We start from the raw sequence: 21497 nt of genomic DNA on the forward strand, positions 1-21497 counted from the left end.
TTGTCATGTTGATGAATAGACAGAATATCACTTTGCAATAAAAAATAAAGAACCAAAAATTTGGAGAAATGTGGGAAGGACCTATGTGAAGTTAATATAGAGCAAAATAAGCAGAACCAGGAAAACAATATACGTGATGATTCCAACAATGTAACTGGAAAGAACAATAAAATAAAACTGCATCTTGTGTAGTTTATAAATATTTAATAACCAAAAGTAAAGAAAATGCACCTTTCTCCTTTCATTGGAGAAAAAATATTGCACATACTTTTAGATATGGTCTGTGGGTTGTTTGATTTTGCTTAATTTTTTTCTCTTCTACAAATTGTATAAATGCTTTTTCATTCAGTCTTTTGAAATCTTTGTTATAATGTGCATTTAAAATCTTTGTCACTAGTTAGGAGACAGGGGAGGCATATATTTAGAAATGAATGTGATATAAATACAAAGACGTCAAGTTTTTTTTTTGGAAAGCTAAAAAAAGCTTTTAAAAAGCCCCAAATAACAATGGTAAAGGTATTCTACTTTTCATTTGCCAAGTAATATTATTATAATGGGACTTTATTATATACTTCTATCTCACTTACTGCCTTAGTTGAAACTTGTTTAGGAAGCTGCCTCTTAAATCTATCTACATCTCTGACCCAGACCTCCTTCTTGCATCCCCTGTTTTCAAGTTTTCTCAATATTTCTCTTCTGGTACAAGAGATTTGACCTTAACTCCATCAACAGTAAGCAGCTGTTGGAGGATTTTTTGTTCCATCCTTACCTCAGACTCAACATGTGATGCACTGTATACATCATAACTACCTTCCAACTGGTCAAGTAGCTTCTAGTCTTTCCCCATTATAATCCATCCTGCACACCACTGCCAGTGCTGATTTTTGGAAAGTACCATTGTGAAAACATTTTTTCACTACCCAGAAACCTTTAATAACTCCTTATTTAATAGCTACTCAGTAGTTCCTACAGAACAGAGTTCAAGTTCCCCCTTCTGTGAAGGTTTCCTCATAATTTTTCATCCCACAACAAACTCACTCCTTTGAATTCAAATCATTTGCTATTCATGCCAATTATTTGAGAGTCATGTCTTGCCTTTTAGCAGCTATTATGCTGTATTAGTTTTTCTTATTTAATTCTTCTATTACTGTTTAACTGTTCACATGTTTGACTCTCTACAGTTAGATTGTAACTCCCTTAAGGGCAGGAACCACATCTTATTATATTTCTTTTTAGTCTCTACCATGCATAGGACAGTGCTTTGCACACAGTAGGTACTCAGTAATTGTCTAGTTGCTAGGATTTATTCCATACTCTTACTTAAAGTTGTGATGATTCCTAATTCTTTAAATTGAACTAAATGAATTAAGTGGAATTTTGTTTTTAACTGAAACTAAGGTTTTCATTGACATATTGACAAACATTTATTAAGTGTCTGTCATGTTGAAAGGCATTATGCTAGGTGCTGGGGAACAACAAAGAAGCTTACATTTTACAAGGTGTGGTGGTGGAAAGGAGAGGATGTAACACACAAGTAGATAAGTATAATACTAGGTAGTGAATGATGGGGCAAAGGAGATATCCAGATTAAGTGCTGTAGGAAAATTTGAGAAAGGAGAGCTGTCTTTTAGCTGGGAGGATTCGGGGAACCTACGTGTTGGAGGTATGGCATTTGAACTTCAGCTTTGAAAGAAGAGAAGGATTCTGCAGTGCAGAAATGAAGAGAAAGTGTGTCCTGTAGAAGGGGACCATCTTGGACAAATACACAGAAATAGGGGGTGGCATATTAAGTTGTTAAGACATGTCAGTTTGACTGGAACATAAATTGTCTGAAGAAGTCAAAGGCAGGTTGCAGCCATACTGTGGAGGACTTTACTTGTCGACTAAGGAATTTGTATTTTGTCATAAAGGTAATAAGGAGCCAGTGAAAGTTTTGAGCAGGGGTATGACATCATAGGTCAAACCTATGCCTCAGAAAGACCCTTTTTTATGAATAGAAGATGGATTGGAGAGGGAAGAGTTTAGAAGCAGAAGGACTAACTTGAAGGCTATTGTAATACTCCAGAATGGATTTAATAAGGGCTTAAACAAGGGTGTAACTATGGGCAGATGTAAGGGAACATGTGTGAAAGATGTAGAAAGCTAATTAACAGGACTTGACAGCTCAGTGGATATGAAAGGAGAAGGGAGAGTCAAGGATGAATCCAGGATTTCAAACATAGATGAGCACATAGATGGTGTTGCCATCAATAAAATTGGGGGAAAAATTTAAACGAGAAGTTTGTTAGAAGGAAGGAAGCGAAGAATTACGCATTTATTGTCTCCAGTGTGCCAAGTACTATGCTAAGTGTTTTACAAATATTTTCTCATTTAGTCCTCAAAACAATCCTGGGAAACAGGTGCTGCTGTTGTCCCCATTTTACAGTTGAGGAGACTGAGGCAAACAGAGGTTAAGTGACTTATCCCAGGTCACACAGCTAGTGAGAGTCTGAGGTTGTATTTGAACTCAGGTCTTCCTGACTCTAAGCCTAGCACTTTATCCACTGAGTTCTATACGTGTTGATTTTGAGAGAAAATCAGTAGTCCAATTAGAGACAGACATCTGGTGATCACAAGACAGATTCAAGAGATTAGGGTTGGATATAAATATTTGTGAATTATTTGCAAAGAGGTGGTAATTGAACCAACGGGAGCAGATGAGATCACAAAAGAAAGGGAGGTAGAGGCAGAAGAGAATAGGATCCTGAAGAGAAGCACAGAATTTTAGAATCTGAAGGCACTTCAACAGAGTCCAACCCATAGCTGAAAAAGAATCCCTTTTAAAAGGTATCTGGAGGGGGCAGCTAGGTGGTACAATGGATAGAGCACCGGCCCTGCGGTCAGGAGGACCTGAGTTCAAATCCGGCCTCAGACCAAACACTTGACACTTACTAGCAGTGTGACCCTGGGCAAGTCACTTAACCCCAGTTGCCTAAAAACAAAACAAAAAACAAAACAAAAAAAATATCTGGAGAGTTTTGAGGTGAAGGTGGTTTTAGCAGTTTCTACTTAAGCAATTTCCACCTTTGAATAGAGCTGTTTTGATTGATAAGATGCCAGTGGTAAAGTTAACAGAAAGATATGGAGATGCGAAAGAGATCTCAGTATTTTTTTTTTACTCTCTTAGCGAGTAGAAAGTTGTAAAAGCCAGTCTGCAACCATTGTTGAGCCTGTATGCCTGTTAACCCTGCGTTGATGCTTTATATCTCCACAGATGTGCACTGGGAACTACACGTTTGTTCCATACATGATCACCCCCCATAACAAGGTCTACTGCTGTGATAGCAGCTTTATGAAGGGACTGACAGAGCTAATGCAGCCTAATTTTGAACTACTTCTTGGACCTATCTGCTTGCCTTTAGTGGATCGTTTTATTCAACTTTTGAAGGTGGCACAAGCGAGTTCAAGGTAAAATTTCTGATGACATATCTATCAATCAGTTTTGTCCAGAGTCTTGAGGTGCCGAAAGACAGAGCCCACACTCCATTGATCTGACTTTAGGGTTTGGTGATAGCGTACGAGCTGAAAGGGTCCAGGGCTCCAGCTGCCTTAATATCAACTTTGGGACGATGTTTGAGCTTGTTCCCAGAGATAGTGTTGCACACCTGATAATCCTAGGCAGCTAACCCCATCCAGAATGAGTAGACTGGACCAGAGTGGCCTAAAGCAATGAGGAAGAGAAGGAGGAGGATTTTTTACTCAGCAGGACCAAGGGATCTGGAGCCTCTTAAAAATACACTAATATAAGTAATTATTATAATTCTAATTATTCTATTCAATTTATATAAGGATAAGGAAAGGATTTAGTAAAATTCTTTTTAGATCAAAAACTGCATTTACAGATTTATTATTCATTCAGATAAATGGGTATTCTGTTCAAATGTTTCCCTTCCCCTTTCTCCCCTCTCTCCCTTTCCTCCCCTCCCCCTTCCAAGTTCTTGTCTAAGTAGAATACATAGCCATGAAATAAAGTTTAGTGAAAATATATATGTACAATAACTTCATTTATATGTAGGTCACTTATCTGATGCCCTCAGTTTTCATAACACAATGAAAAACAAGGAAGTAAATGAAAATGGCCTCTTAGTAGCCAAAAATGGACATCACAAAGTCCATACATTAAATATCCCATGTTTTATTCACAAGAGATCTGCCTCTCAGACCCTTGGTCAGAATCTGTTTATTTAGGTACAATTCTAATAAGATTGATTGCAAGGCAGCCATAATTGATTATAAGAGAGCTGTAATCTATTATAAACATGCTGTTATGGAAAGAACTCTGGAATGCTAATAATAGCTAGCATTTATATAGTACTTTAAGGTATATGGAATACTTAGTAAATATCTCATTTTATCATCACGACCATTCTGGGAGGGGGTGCAATTATCATCCCCATTTTTACAGATAAGGAAACTGAGGCAGATAAAAATCAAGTGACTTGCCCAGGGTCATGCAACTAGTAGTATCTAAGGCCAGATTTGTACTAAAATCTTCCTGATTCCGAACACGATTCTTTTTCCACTGCTGAGAACTTGGCCCTTAACCAAGCCAATTTCTGTGAGCCAAAGTTTCTTCCTTTGATAAATTTATGTTTACCATTCCTGCCCTTTCTACCTCTAAGGGTTTTGATGAGGATCAAATGAAATAGTGTACTTTTGATGTGCTTGATAAACTGTGGTGTGCCTATCACCATCACCTAGTTAGATAGACCAAAGAAGGCTTAGACTTGGATTCTCTGGCCTTGCTACCAACTGTCCAAATGACCTTGTACAGGTAGCTTCAGCTCTCTAGGATTCGAATTTTTCAACTATAAAATTAAGGTGTTGAAAGAGTTAATCTCTAAGGTCTCTTCTGACTCTTAAATGCTGTGATCTTAAATGAATGTTGGCCAAACAAATGTAATTCAAAGAAGGGGCAAGAATTTTAAAAGCACATTATCACTTCAATGGGCTGAGTACATTGCTACTCCGTAGTGTAGTACTCATTCTTCCTGATTGTGAACTGGTATCATCAAGGTTACATTTTGTTCTGCAGCTCTGTTTAAGAAGGCAGAAAAGTGTGTAATCTATTTTAGAAACACATTCATCCCAAATGGTTAAAATTAAAAGTTTTGACAGTTATCTGAAAAATTCACTTATATATAATATCTTATTTTCCAGGATGACAGATGTTAGACAAAATGAGGCATCCCTTTGTGTTTCTTAATAATTTGAAAGCCATATTTTTTGAGAACTTTGCTTCCTCTCCTTACTTAATTAGCACTTTTTATGATGATTCTTGAAGAAATAAAGTGATAACTTGTTGGAATTCCTGTTTTCCTTTTAGCCAATATTTCCGGGAATCCATACTCAGTGATATCAGAAAAGCCCGTAACCTCTACACAGGTAAAGAATTGGCAGCTGAGCTGGAAAGAATCCGACAGCGGGTGGATAATATTGAAGTCTTGTCAGCAGATATTGTCATAAATCTGCTTCTGTCCTACAGAGATATTCAGGTAAGAATATACTGAGGTGAAACATGTTGGTTATTTGGAAATTCCAGGGTTAACTAAGTGATAGTTACTTCATATTACCTGCCTTCATTTTCTTTCTTATTGGCTTCCCCTGTTTTCTCTTCTAATGGTGGAGCTTGCCTTGCATATGAAAAACATTGCTGATTATGAAGTCCCTGAATGGCAACAGTCTTAACTTTTTGTGAAAGAGCAGAAACAGCAAAAAAAAAAAAGGAATCTTAGCATAGTTACCCTCAATATAATCCAGCTACTGTATTCCTGTTCTCTGGACACACAGCTGCTACTTGCTAAATTGAAGATTTGTACTAAAGGCTATGAAAAGGCTTGGTTTTTTAGAATCATTCAAGTCATCTCATAGCTAGATAACTTACATAGCAAATCATTGCCTTTTAAACTTACTGTATTTGAAACTAGTAATTATGCAGCAAAGCCAGCTAGCGACAAGCCAAGAGAAACTACTGGTTAGTTATTCAAAATTTTTTATAACACACACACACAAACACACACACATATATTAACATATTAAAATATAATAATTCATTTTATTTTAACATTTATTAATTTAGTATTAAAATTTAATGGGCAAGTAGGTGGCACAATGGATAGAGTGCTGGGCCTGGAGTCAGGAAGACTCCTCTTCCTGAGTTCAAATCTGGCCTCAGACACTTACTAGCTGTGTTATCCTGTGCAATTCACTTAACCCTGTTTGCCTTAGTTTCCTCATCTGTCAAATGATCTGGCAAAGGAAATAGCAAACCACTCCACTATCTTTGCCAAGATGAGTTCACAAAGAGTCAGACACAACTAATTGATGACAAGAAAATTAAAAATTTGGAAACGTAACAGTAAATGTAGCATAGAATGAACATGGGCTCTGGAGTCAGAGGACCTTAAGTTCAAAGACCAGCTTTTGGACTATTTGTGTGAGCATGGGCTTTCTACCTCTCTAGATTTCAGTCTTCTAATTTATAAAATAAGAGGGTTAGACTAAATTCCCTTTCAAGTCCATTCTAGTTCTAAAGTGATCATTCCTGTGAAAAACAATTTAAGACTTGGGCCTTTGTTTGCATGTTGTGAGTCTTTAGATGCTAAAAGTCAATCCTGTTTCTAACCTCAACCTCTCAAACTCATGCCTAGCTTCAAGCATTAGGGGAGGAGGAAGGGAGTGATAGGGAGAGAGAAGGAAATGGGAGGGGAGAGAGAGAGAGAGAGAGAGAGAGAGAGAGAGAGAGAGAGAGAGAGAGAGAGAGAGAGAGAGAGAGAGAGAGAGAGAGAAAAGCATATATAGCTATTATATGTATAGATAGCCCTGAGCCTTAAGGAAGAACATTGTTACTCAAACAATGCAGTATTCATGGGATGAATCCATGTCATTGCACCAGAAATCTATCAATCCTGGGTACTAAATAGTCCTCAGACCATGGGATAAAAGGTATTTACTAGTCTGTGGGTAGTTGATATGAGAAAGAATTCAATGACTCCAAATTCATGGAAAGAAATAATTAATTGTCTGTGCTCTTTATAATTCAAGAATTATAACTTTTTAGATGCTTCTTATTCTTTGCTACACAATAGAGTTTCTTTATAAAGAAGCACATTTCTTTAGGGGGTATCATCTCTCTCGATTTCAATTTCTTTAAAAGTTCACCAACTATTCAATACTTCCCTTGATAATACCATTCTCAGAATTAGATCTCAGTTTCCTGTCTGCCAATAACATTTTCTTAGTTGGACTGTACTACTTTAATAATTTAATTCTATATCATTTTCTTGCTTAAAAGGACTACGATTCTATTGTGAAGCTTGTAGAAACTTTAGAAAAGCTGCCAACCTTTGATTTGGCCTCCCATCATCATGTGAAGCTCCATTATGCATTTGCACTGAACAGGTAAGAAGAATGTTTTTCCTCTTATGACTCAGGAGTTCATTATTGTTTAACTTGCAGGCTGTTCATGGAGTATATTTACTGCAGCAGAGAAACCATTCCCTAGTAGAATTTAATGCTATTATCAGTGAACCAATTATTAAACCACCCAGGCATGCATTAGGAAGTCCTTCTTATCTTTTCTGGATCTCAGTTCTTGTAATTCTGCTTCCTTTATTTTATATGGTTTGATATTTTAAAATTATATAATTACAAAAGTATCTTTAACAAATGAAAAACAAGCTACCCACAGCTATTCCCAGAATTGCATTCTGAAACTGAGCAGAAGTAGTGATGGCTGATGGTTGCCCACTCTTGGGTCTTGATAATCTTGGTAATATTCACACAAGTACTGCTCTGAGCACTCTTGAATAAACTCACATCTTCATTACTCATATTTTGGATTTTTTTCATGAATTCTAACTGGCACCAATATTACCTACTTTCCCTTCTCTCCTTCTGCTCATTATAAGCCCAAGAGCTTTCTCTCTGCTCTGCTACATATGCTAATGCCACTTTCTGTTTCATTTCTGGAATGGTCCTGGAGAGATGAATTTCCCCACTGTCCTCCACACTGCATTCCTCCTTCCTCCCTACCCTGTCTCACTTTCATGAAGAGGAATGGCGAGTGAACTATCTTGTTTTCTGTCACTGATCATCTACACTGTGGGAGAACTGGCTGAATCATTTCCATTCCGGGGAAGAAGATAATGATAAAATGAAAGAAAAAGACCCTAAAAAGATAGCATACCTTTCACCCCCAAATCCCTAGCTCTCTGTCATTCACCAACCATCTAATTCCCTAATGTTACTAGTGAAATCAATCCCTGTGCTGTCAGTCCATCCATTTAATGTTTCCTTACTTAGAAGCGTCAGACTTCAAGGAACATCCAAAGATGATTGATTTTGTACTGCTACCTCCAGGCAGATATTACCTAGATCATTGCAGAAAAATAGAATGTACTGTATTACTTTCATTTTTCTAAAGGGGAAGCCTAAGTCCATAAAAACTTAAATATCTCTTGTCCCTCATCCATGTTTGAAAGTTGCTTTCTTCTGAAATAAATTTTGAAGAAAGAGTAAATGTAGTTGTTACTTAAAGCAGGGTTCTGAATTCTCACTGTTCAGTGCAAAGGCCAGATAGCCTACCGTTAGGACCTGAAGTCATACTGAATAATGGAAATATTATATCTTTATTACATTGCCACCCATTACAGTCCAAGAATATCATATGTGTAATCATATGAGCCACATATAATTACATAATTTTATACACATCATTATATAATTATTGTTCGATGACAAATTGCATGAGGTAACTAAGTGGCTCAGTGGACAGAGCACCAGACTTGGAGTTCAAACCTGGCCTCGGACACTTACTAGGTGTGTGACCCTGGGCAAGTCACTTAACCCTGTTTGCCTCAGTTTCTTCATCTGTAAAATGAGCTGGAGAAGGAAGTGACAAACCACTCCAGTATCTTTGTCAAGAAGACTCCAAATGGGGCCACAAAGAGTCAGACACGACTGATATGACTGAACAAGAACAAAACAAATTGCTCGTGACTCAGAGATTGAGAGAACTCTTTCAATACAGTGATGAACTTGCTTAAGGAAGAGTGTGGTTAAATGGGAGGAAAAAGAACTCATTGAACTTGGAATAAGATACTAGTTCCAGCTTCTGTTTGCTAGGTAATAGTAGTAACAACTGGCTTTTCAAGTTTGCAGATCACTTTGTATGCATTATCTAAGTCTAACAACAATCCTGTGGGTATAGGTGTTAAAAATATCTATCCTTACTTCTCAAGTAGGAAACTGAAGATTGGGAAGGGTATATAGGATATAGGGTTGTATCCCAGGCAAGATTTGAATCCAGGCCTTTGTGATTTCAAGCCTAGGGTGCTTTTTACCTGAGGCCTATGTCTCATTTTTCTCTTCATTCAGTCAACACAAATTAAGTACTGGCTTTGTTCCGTACCCGTGTGCTCTGTCCTGCAGGAAACAGAGCAAAATGAAATGCATCCTGCCCTCAAAAGAGCTTGTGTTATATTGGGAGAGATAACATGGGCATAAATGTCAGTCACTCAGTAAGAATGAAATGCCTATTATGTATCAGGCACTATGCTGGAACATTTTATACACACACATACATATATACACATGCATACATATGCACATATGCACATACATACTCATGTATACACGCATATACGTAGAAAGACATATACACACATAAATATCAATTATATTTTGTTGTTGTTGAGTCATTTTTCAGTCGTGTCTGACTCTTCATTACCCCTTTTGGGGTTTTCGTGGAGTTTTACTTTCTTTGGGGTTTTACTGGAGTGGTCTGTCATTTTTTTCTCCAGCTCATTTTGCAGATGAGGAAACTGAGGCAAATAACATACATATAACATGTAATGTAGATATATTAAATACATGCACATGTGTATAATCTATATACATATGTGTGTTATACATGTGTTTGTTACGCATAGAATATAACACATGCTGTGTACATATAACACAATTCTGTATACACATAGAATATATGTATATTACATGTGCACATACTATATATGCACATGTGTGTGAATATATAAAATATTATGTGTATATAGGTACATATATTATGCGTGTGCATATTTTATAAGATACATACAAGGTAGACATAAGGTAACCTTTGATGAAAAGGCTTTAGGCAGCTGAGAGGAATAACAAAGACCTCTTGCAGATGGTGGCATTTGAGCTGAGTTTTTAAGGAAACCAAAGAATCTAAGAGGGCAGGGTAAAGAGAGAGCACATTCTAGAGTCACCACTGCAAAGGAGCAGATACAGGAAAATGAGGCAGTTGGGTCGAGAACTTCTAAAGTCCTTCCTAGCTGTAACATTTTGTGCCTATGATTTTAAATGTTCTGCTAGAATTGTCCATTACTAGTTGTTAGCTCACTGGATGAGAGGGAGTGAGTGGAGGCAACATAGCTTTGCTCTGTTTCAAGGCCACAAATTGCATCCCTGATCTCAGCTAGCCATCTTACAAAAGCATGCTGTTGCTCCCAAAAGGACACAGCAAGAATGTGGACGGATCAGTTCCAATTCATCAGCACTAAGAGAAAAAGAATGCTCAGTTCTTACCTTATAATTCAGTAAGGGATTGGTAGTGATTCCCTTTCATAAATAAAGGATGGCAAAATCATTATGTTGTGGTAGAATTTTAAAAAAAAGATGGAAAATGGCCCTAGCATAAAGAACCAAAAAGCTAGACAGGGCGTGCAATAGCCCAACAACCCAAATCCTATCAGAGTTTATTGGCAAGTTTTGAAAAGATACCTTGTGCCTATTACTATTGTGATTTATGTCAAAATGACAATTTTTTTTAACCACCAGGCGAAATCTCCTTGGAGATAGAGAAAAAGCTCTTGATATTATGATTCCTCTGGTGCAATGTGAAGGCCAGGTGGTTGCTTCTGATGTATATTGTCTGGTGGGTCGAATCTACAAAGATATGTTTTTGGACTCCAATTTTACAGACACAGAAAGCAGAGATCATGGAGCTGCCTGGTAAGTGTCCTTAATTCAAAAGGTTTTCTACAGTTTAGACATTATTAGAGAAATAAATAGTTCTTTGAATTTTTTTAAACATGTAATTACATCTAACAGTACATAATCTATAGAAGATAGAAGGCTAGTCTTTAGGAGGACCGCTGTTAACTCCTCTAATACAATACTGTTGTCGATTACAAGCAAGTCATTTAACCCCTTAGTGCCCTAGGCTTTGAAGTTATGAGTTATATGCAGGAGTTGTCAAATTGCATCCACAGAGAGATTTTTCACACTGACAGTTCCCCTGTAGATGAAATAACCAACAGACAAACCATCAAGCCAGAATTTTCCACCTAAAACTTGAGCCAACTTTGTTGAAAGCTTAGATTAAATTTAATTAAACATTGCTTTACTTTTTTTACTGCAATCTTTCGGTGTTATTGTTCAATCGTTTTTCCTATTCTTTGTGACCCCTTTTTGGGGTTCTTGGCAAAGACAGAAGTGGTTTGCCATTTCCCTCCCTGGCTCATTTTACAGATGAGGAAACTGAGGCCAGCACGGTTGAGTGACTTGCCCAGAGTCACAGTCTAGTAAGTATCTGAGGCTGGATTTGAACTCCTAAAGAAGAGTCTTCCCCCTCCATGCCTGGCACTCAATCATTACACCATCTAGCTGCCCTTTACTGTGGTAAAAGTACCCTCACTTCAAAGCAATCTCCTATGACGTGTAACTAAAAAGGAAGAACTGCCAAGTGTTGAAGCTCACATTTGGGGTGGCGCTGGGGTACTTTCTGACATACCAACTTTTACAACTTCATTGATCTGTATGTCTTGAAGGGAGAAGGTTGTAAAGCTATTCATTCTTTGAAAGGTTCATTAACTGGATTTTCTGTGGTTCTTCCTTGGTCATACAGTATCCTGGATAGGATAAGGGGTCACAGAGAGCCCCTCAGACTCTTCATGTGAGTTTTTAAATGTAAACATTAGGTGAAAAGGTATAGAAAAAGACTTGGAGCCCATCAGAGCCTCTTTTTTTAATTTTAGGGAGCAACTTATTGATATTTTTGCTGGAGGAAAGAATTGAGGCTAAATTTAAATTTATAACACTAGCTGTGATATATTAGAGTACATTATGATATACATATACATATATACACACACACATGCATACACAGAAAGAGAGAGAGAGAGAGAGTATTACTGGATTTTTGAAGGAGATAGAACTAAGGTAAATCAGAACTGTAGCCTTTGGTTATTGAGAACATGCAGATAACTTAATCTGTGAAACAGATTCATGGGCATTATTAGCTTGAGTGAATGGTATAGTAGAAGGAATGTTGGATTTGAGGTAAGAAAACCTTGTTTAATATACTAGCTTTGCTCTTTCTAGCAGTACAACTGTCACATCTCTGGGACTCAGTTTCCTCATCTGTAAAACTAGGGGTAGGCTAGATGAGACTAGATTTAGATTCCTCCCAGACCTAAATCTATGATTCTATAACTAAACTATAAAACTGTAAAATATAAAAAAAGCTATTACTAAACTCCTGTGCCTTAGAGGGAGAAAAAAAGTACCTCCACAGCAGTTTGTTTTATGACACATTAAAAATGAACCTACCTTTGGTTTTACTGTTGTCATTTCCTTATTTTGTTTGCTCAGGCTCCTGATTCAGGCAAAGGTATTTTTGGCTCAGCTAATAATTTCAGTTTTTTAAATTAAACTTAAGAAGTAAAATAATTTCATATTAGCCTTCATTTTCAGGGCTTGCTTGGAAATGACAAAATTTAATTGGATTGTTGGGGTTTTTTTTTTAATCTGCTTAGAATTTTTAGTCCAAATTATTTGATTTGGTTTTGTGAGTTTTATATAATTTAACAACTACGTTTTTCCTTATGCTCCTGATGTTGAAGGACATTTTCACTTACAACAGGGAGGAGAGCTGGGATAGGAAAAGGGGAGCAAGTCTAGCTTTCGAAAGAGTTTTTGGCTTCCATTTTAAATCTGAGCTTCTGTAACTCAAGAACCTCAGATGCCAATCCTGCAGACAGAGACTGTGGAGGCTTTTGAAGTGGAAGACTGGAAAAATGGGAAATTATCCGAGGAAATACTGAATTTGTATTACACATGGTTGAGAAGGGGCCCTGGTGTATTTAAATTTACAAAGGTTTTTTTTCCATAATTTTTTTATTCCCAGTCTTAAAAGCAAAATCAAGAATAGTTATGAGTTCTTGCTCATGAAAGCCTGATTTCAGAGCATTTAGATAGGCGTCACATTTATATATGTAGAACTAGAGACTGACTTATTTTGGGAAATGAATTATTTGGTGGTACATTAAACAGAAATTTTCTGATGTGTAAGTATATTCTTTGGTAACAAAATAATAAACTTTATAATTTTTGGAAATTTAGAAATAAGTCGTCAAGTCACTATGTGTCAGGCATTGTGCTAAGTGTTGGGGATAGAAAGGGAAAAAAAAAAGTTCCTGCTCCCAAGTAGTTCACAGTCTAGTAGGGAGACAATAAGCAAACAACTATGTTCAAACAAGTTATATCCAGGATAAATTAGAGATAATCAACAGAGGGAGGGTACAAGCATTAGAAGGAATCAGGAAAGGCTTCTTCCAGATAGGTTGGATTTTAGCTGGGATAGGAGAGAATTCTAGGCATGGGTACAGTCATTGAAAGTGCTTGGAATCAGGAGATGGAATGACATGTATAAAGAACTGCAAGGAGGCTAATGTCCTTGGACTACATAGTATGTGCAAGGGGAGTAATATATTTTTTTAAAAAGTAGAAATGGGCCAGGTTATGAATAGCTTTGAAAGCCAGATAGAGAATTTTATTTAATCCTGGAAGTAAAAAAGAATCACTATAGTTTATTCCAGGGGCAATCAGGGTGTGGAGGTGGAGAATGGCCTATGCTTCAGGAATATTAATTTGATAGCTGAGTGAAGGATAGACTGAAATGGGGAGAGCCTGGAGCTAGGAGCCTGTCGCAGTAGTTTGTGTTTCATAGTTCAAACATAGTTCACATTTCTTGAGCTTTTACCTAAATCCAATGAGAAGAAATTAAGCATAAGTATAAATTCATATACATAGGGTCAAAAAATCGACTTCATAAGTATGGCAGTGGATTGGAAGACAGACCTTTGGAGACTTTAGGAGACAATAAACTCAGTGAAAATTGACTTCATAAGTATGGCAGTGGATTGGAAGACAGACCTTTGGAGACTTTAGGAGACAATAAACTCAGTGATATGGAATAAACTGAGTGATATGGAACCCAAGAAAGCTAATGTAATCTTAGGCTGCATTAAGAAAGGAGTATTGCCCAGGTCTAGGGAGGTGATGGTTCCACTCTATTCTCTGCCCTGTTCAGATCCTATCTGAAATAGTGCATTCTTTTCTAGGCATCATATTTTAGGAAAGGCATTGATAAGCTTTAGGACATCCAGAAAGGAGAGCAGATAATGGTGAAAAACCTTGGGTTTATTCTGTAGAAGGATTGGTTGAATGAACTGCTGGAAGTGGTGATGGTAGTGGTCACAGTGGTTGAGAAGAATATTTGGCCTAGAGAAGTGAAGGCTCAGAGAGTACACAGATCTGTAATCAAGTATTCTAAGGGTTATCATGTAAAAGAGGGATCGTATAAAAGAGGGATTAAACTTATTCTTTTTGGCTCCAGAAAGCAGAAATAACAGCAATGATTAGAAGAAGTTGCAAAGAGACAAATTTAGGCTTGATTTCAAAAAATACTTCTTAGAAATTAAAGATATCCAAGAGAGGAATGGCTTCCCTTGGGAGGCAGTGGGTTCCAATAAGGGGTGTGTTGGAGTGAGCTTAGATGGGCTTTGTAAGAGCTGATTTTTAAAGTTTTAGTGTGAGCATTGACACCTTGGAAATCAGCAAATGCTACAAATTAAGGGTTGATTTCTTGTTTTGTTGCTTGTTTAGACTTAAGAAGGTGATGGAGGAAATGGTAATAACACAGGTTAAACTTGAAAGTGTGCCATGAGTTTTTGGAGAGCCAGGTGTTAAATATTTGCTAAGCCACCACTGGTTCTGTCTCATGGTCTTTAGGCAAAGGAAAAATGACTACTTTTCTGGTGTTTCATAGACATGGTTCTTGGTAAGTATGAATTCAGTTTAGATGGCCTCTGAAGTCTCTGCCTACACTGAAATTCTGATTCTCTGTATATTTGCCCCATTTATGCATATTGAAACTGAACCCTAGCCTCATGGCAAGCTTTAACTATTCCTAAAGCATTTCTAGATGTTGTTCATTCTCTTTTTTTTCTATTTCCCACTAGTTCTCTAAGCTTCTGAGGAAAGCAAGGTACCAGACACCTGTTGGCCTTCCTATTCCAATGAATATAGTTGTGTGTTTTTACACTGATGGATTATTGTCGAGGAAAAAAATCTTACTTTAGATCTTACATCTGTTTCTGAAAAAGATGATTCCCTCCTTTTTCAAGGGAGGTCTGAAGTCACTTTAAGGATGGGCAGATTGGGGTCCTCTCCAGTATTAAAATAATCATAGCTCTCCTGTTGTAATGTCAAAAAGGTTCATAGCCAGGAAACTAAAAGAACAAAGTTTGTTTTTACCACATTAATGTGTTCGTTTTTTCCATAGTAACTTGGGTTAAGAACAGAGAGTCTTGCCTTATCAATTAATTTTCTTTTACGTCAATGGCAATGTTATTCAAACAGTTTTGTGTGCTTAATTATAAAAATTTAGTTTTCACATTATTAACTGACCTTGACTTTACCTTGGGACAGTTATATAACAGACCAATAATTAAACAGAAGTAAAAGCTAATTTCTTCTTTTCTGTTACCTGACACTAATTTTTTTTCATTACAGTAAATGTGGTAGTTATAGAAATTACCTCTATTTCCAGAATGAACTGCATTATTGATACATTACCACTGAGAAACAGAGATGACCATAGATCATATTTATTTTTTGAAAAGATTTCCAATTTTTAGGAGATCTGTTGTCATTTTTAAGGATTTTAATGAGAAATTAGGGAGATTGCTTTGTATTAACAGACTTGCTGGTTTTATATTCTTGTTCTTAAAAGACCCTCCCTAACTCCATTCCATTGACCTAATTTTTGATGATTTGTTACCTGAGCAACCCAATTTAGAAAAGACTACATAAGTCTTTATATTCTTATATGTTACCTTTATGTGTAAGTTGAATTATTTTAGGATTCAGGCTCTTGACAATCTTGCATAACTATATGGGACATCTAGCTTCATATCCACCTGGGTCCTTACCAGCTAATACCGCATGGCTCTAGATATACTGACATAGCAGAGAGTGTGCATAGAATTCTTTTGCATAATGATATACAGAACATTATGTTCCCAAGAGTTTCATATTACTTTAAGCACACATTGAGTGGATTATGAACTGGGTGAGGGTCTGATGTGGCATGATTGGCTTGATGTCCAGCCCTAAGAACATTGAGATTTTCACTTCAGAACATTGTGGAAATTTCCCAACTAGCTAACAAATATCAGATCCCTGCAAACAGCTACCAGAAACTACTTTTCAAGGTTCAGAGTGCTGAATTAAAGCATATACACATGCAGCAAAAACAACGTTGAGATTATTGCAGTTGGAGTTCTGATTAATATAGTGGTACAAAAAGGTGAAAGAGGAGCCCACCTCTCCCAAATATACTTCAGCAGTGATCTCAAAAGGGCACCAGAGTAAATAACGACCAAGAAATATAAGGAGAAATATCAGTAAAGTCCCTCATCCAGCCTAGGACTGTATAAAAAGATAGCTAGAAGCCATAGGCACTGGAAGGGACCAGAAGGTTCTGTAAGGGAAGGTGATGTGAGTTCAGCTGTAGAAGCCAGAAGCAGTGACCAGCTGAGGTCATTCCTGTGATGGAAGACTATAGCAGTTCTGTGACTGAGATGCCCAGTCCAGAGCAATAAGCACACATAAGACTTCTAGACCCTGAACACAGGCCCATACATCAGAGGAGATGGAAGTTAGTGACAGAACCACAGAAAACTGAGTTTAGTCCCAAGTAGGGCCCAAATAGCTAATCAAGAATGTGAGAAGGGATAAAACCTGATCCTGGTCAGATCCCAAATCAGAAACTGAGGCTGGAGATATGAATAAACCAAAGATGCTAAATGCTGTGAAGATGTATCATGGGTCAAATATCACACAAGAAGTAAAGCCAGAAGAGAAAGAAGAGATTAAAAATGGAATTGCGAGTTAAAATCAGACACTTGGAGGAAAGAATTAGGCAGAGAATAAATAGCTTAGAACAGAAGGTAGAAAACCCTTGTTGAAGTAGCAGACTCTAAATATGTGAATGGTCCAAACAAACAGTGACTCCATGAGATAACAAGAAATATTAGAACAAAATAAAAACAATATAAAAATAGAAGAAAATGCAGACTATCCAATAATAAAAAGAACCAAACAGAGATAATTTAAGAATCTTCCATCTTCCTGAAATACATAACCAAGCAAAAAACCTAAATACCATATGTTATGAAATCATTAATTAAGAGCAGGGCAAGGAATAAGCATTCGTATAGTGCTTTCTATATATCAGCATGATTTCTAAGCGATTTTTACAAATATTATCAGGGCAGCTGTGTGGCACAATGGATAGAGCACTGGCCCTGGAGTCAGGAGGACCTGAGTTCAAATGTAGCCTCAGTAGACACTTGACACTTACTAGCTGTGTGACCCTGGGTAAGTCACTTAATCCCATTGCCTAGCCAAAAAAACAAAAACAAAAACCCCAAAACAAATATGATCTCATTTTATCCTCACAACAAAACTACAAGGTAAGTGTCATTATTATTCCCATTTTTATAGTTGATGAAACTTGGGCAAACAGAAGTTAAGTGACATGCACAGAGTTACACAGCTAGGAAGTGCCTGAGGCTGGGTTTGAATTCAGGACTTCTGACTCTAGGCCCAGAGTTCTTTCCACTGCACCACCAGCTACCTCTAGCTGAAATGAAAACTGCCCTGATATATTCTAGAGGGCAATAGAAGGAATCCACAAAGTCGCCTCCTGAAAGAAAGGCGAAAATGAAACTTCCCAGGAATGTCTTAGTCAAAATTCGGAGCTTTCAGGTGGAGGAAAAAAAATATGTCAAATAACCAGAAGGAAAGAGTTAAAGTACTAAGAAGTCACAGTCAGAATTATACCAGACCTAGTAGCAACAAAGTTAGAGAAGAGAAAATCTTAGAATATATTCCAAAATGAAAAAGAAAGACTTAACAACCAAGAATAATTTGCCCTCCAAGACTTGAATTTAATTGGGGGGTGGGGTGGGGGGGGTGGAGACCTTTATGAATAGAGGACATTGAAACATTCCTGATGAAGAGGCTAGAGTTCATTAGGGGCTTTGAAATAAATACTAACACAGGAGTCAAGAAAAAACTTGTAAAGTAATGCATGTACAGTTAGAACAGGCTGAACAATGATGAAATGTTTAGATTCTAAGAGAAAAAAAAGAGACAAATATCTCTTCAGAGTTCCAGTGCCCTCAAGGTTCATAGATTGAGTTAAATGAAACAAGAAATGAAGAAGTAAGTAGAACATTACTATGTTTCCTAATTGAAGCACAGAAGAAGAAAAGTATGGGAACATGGAGGTCAGTCAGTAGGCATCACATGAACCATATTCTAATCTGAATGGAACAAAGAAGGGTTGAACATACAGACACAGAAAGTTGGTTTGGTGTTTTGTTTTTTTTAAGTGTAGTAAGACAAACTCAAAAGAATAATTTTGGGTCTGGGAAAGGAGAGGGAGAGTTACATGAGAGAAGGTAGGATTGGGGAAGGGAATCATAAACAAAACAAACTTCAACTTTAGAGAATGAATTATTAAGGGATATTAAGAGGAGTGAAGGTTGAAAAAAAAATGGAATCCCGGTGGAAATAAAGGAGAGGGAAAAGAGGTTAATAAATTAGCAGCAGTCTAGTCTCTTCGATTATAGTTCACTAGGGTTATTACGTGCCTTCTCCTTTGCCACGTTCTTTTTTTTGTTTGTTTGTTTGCAAAAGAGAAAATGGTAAAGAGAAGAAAAATTATAAGACAATATGATGAAGATAAATTTTAATTAGCATTCATAACTATGAATGTGAATGGGATGAATTTATCCATAAATCAGGAGAGGATTAGAAAGCAAAATCCAACCATATGTTTAGAAGAAAGACACTTGAAACATAAGTATTCACACATAGTTAAAATAAGGGGCTGAAACCAAATTTATTATGCCTTAGATGAACTCCCAAAAGTGAAGATAGTAATTTTGATCTGATTAGTGTGTAATTAGATCTCGTTTGATTGTAAACTCCTTGAGCCCAGGGACTGTCTTCTGCTTCTTTTGTATCTCTAGTATTTAGCATAGTGCTTGGCACATAGTAGGTGCTTAATAAACGTTTATTGAATTCAGTTGAATTGATCTTAGACATGACAATAAATGTAAATAAATGTGGTTAGAAGAGATAAACGGGAAATAAAGTATGTTATGGTCACAGGCACAAAAGAAACTGAATAACATAGCATCTAAATACTTAAAGGGAACGTGATTTAAACTACAGAGAGAAATGACAACAAAAATATATCTGAAGACTTTAATGTACCCTTTCAGATTTGGACAAATATATCAAAATGACGAGAAAGAACTTAAGGACCTAAATAGAATGTGTAAAAAGTTAAACATGATTGATTTCTGGCAATTAGTGAATGGAAACATATGTATAAATTTCAAAATTGATCATATTCAAGGGCATAAAACAAAAGCAGAAGATCATACATATTAAGCAGATCATTTGCTGGCCATAGCAAAATAACATTATAATCAAGAAATAGTCTTTGAAAAAAAGATTTGAAGTTAAAAAATTAAATATCTTAGTCCTAAAGAATTTGTGGCTCAAAGAACTAATCATAGAAACAGTTGATAATTTCATCAAACAAAAAGACAGCAATGAGATAAGTACTAAAACTTTAAGGATGCAAAGTAATCCCTAGGGGAAAAATATATATCTAAGTATTTTCATCAACAAGAAGAAATAAAGAAATCAATGAATTAATAATGCAGCTTTTAAAGAGATAAAATCAAAAAATTCCAATTAAATAAAAGAGAAACTCTGAAAATCAAAGATAAGATTAATAAAATGAAAAGCAAAAGAAAAAGCAAGTAACTTCAGCAAAAGGAGGGCATGATGCATAATAAAAGTTTTTTAATGTAAAAAAAGTTTTCAAGTTTATTTTATTTCAATGAATTAATTGTTTTTCTTTGTCTCAGTTAATTTGTACACCACTGTATCTGGCTTCCATATTGAGCCTTTTGCCTCATACAAAGTACGTTACTCATTACTCTCTAAACATATAGTATATTTCTTTCCTGTATGAATTTTCTGATGTTTTTGCATGCTATGTGATATGTGATATCTCTTTTATGCTCTAATATGTTACTGTCTCTTTTATCTCTTTCTATACAAACTATACATACATTAAAATATCAGTTCAGATTCGCCTCCTCCACAAACCTTTTCCTTGGCCACCCAAGAGCAAAGTGAATGCTCTTCCTCTGAAATTTTGTTTGATTTTATTGCCATTTTCATTTATTTGTTAACTAGTCAAATGAATTGATTTCCTTTTGACTTTTATTATTTACTTGAAATATTCTTTAAGTCTCATAGTTATTTAACCGTTTACCTATCTGTATTATCTTTCCAACTAGATTAGAAATTTCTAGAATATGGGAACTACATTCCTGAAAAAATTTTTTTTTAAATTTGGTTTATTTTAGGTCCCCATTGTCTCCCTGCTACATCCCCCTACCCCTAAAAAACAAAACCCCTCAAGCAGTTTGGCTTTGTACTTCGTTTGGCTATGTACAGAAAAGAAAAAAATGTCTCAGTCTGTACTTTGAATACATTATTATTAGAAAGTGGGGTAGCATGTTTCATCATGAACCTTCTAGAACTGGAAGTAGTCAGGGTTTCTATGTGTTCCAGAGTTGTTTATCTTTATAGTATTATTGTTACTTTTAAATTGTTCTGCTGATTTTGTTGACCTCACTGTGTCAGATCATGCAAGTCTTTACAGCTTCCTCTGAAACTCTCCCCTTCCATCATTTAAAACACAGTGGTATTCTGTCATGTTCACATACCAAAACTTGTTCAACCATTTTTAACTAATGGGCACCCTTTCAGGTTCTAATTCTTTGCCACCACAAAAAGAGCTACCACGAATATTTTTGTACATAGGAGTCCTTCTCCTTTTTCTTTAATCTCTTTGGGTGATAGACCTAGTAGTGGTATCACAGAGTCAAATGATATACACAGTTTAGTAACTTTTGGGGGCATAATTACAAATTGTGCCTGTTTTTCCTTTTTTGTGAACTTTGCAGAACTGATGGGTGGGAAGTGGTGCCTTTAACTTGCATTTCTCTAATTAGTGATTTAGGGAATTTTTT

General features: G+C 36.4%; 1 protein-coding gene across 1 annotated transcript in view; it reads left to right on the forward strand.

The window, feature by feature from the left end:
- The window catches only part of MAP3K5 (mitogen-activated protein kinase kinase kinase 5), a 283087-nt gene that overhangs the window by 125340 nt on the left and 136250 nt on the right, over positions 1-21497 (forward strand). The window contains exons 4-7 of the mRNA XM_020987151.2: positions 3254-3447; positions 5366-5534; positions 7334-7440; positions 10861-11034. Of these exons, the coding sequence (XP_020842810.1) occupies positions 3254-3447; positions 5366-5534; positions 7334-7440; positions 10861-11034 (644 nt within the window). The remainder of the gene's footprint in view (positions 1-3253; positions 3448-5365; positions 5535-7333; positions 7441-10860; positions 11035-21497) is intronic.

This window comes from Phascolarctos cinereus, unplaced genomic scaffold, assembly GCF_003287225.1.
Source record: "Phascolarctos cinereus isolate Bilbo 61053 unplaced genomic scaffold, phaCin_HiC Scaffold_5;HRSCAF=322, whole genome shotgun sequence".
In the NCBI taxonomy this organism is placed as follows: domain Eukaryota; kingdom Metazoa; phylum Chordata; class Mammalia; order Diprotodontia; family Phascolarctidae; genus Phascolarctos; species Phascolarctos cinereus.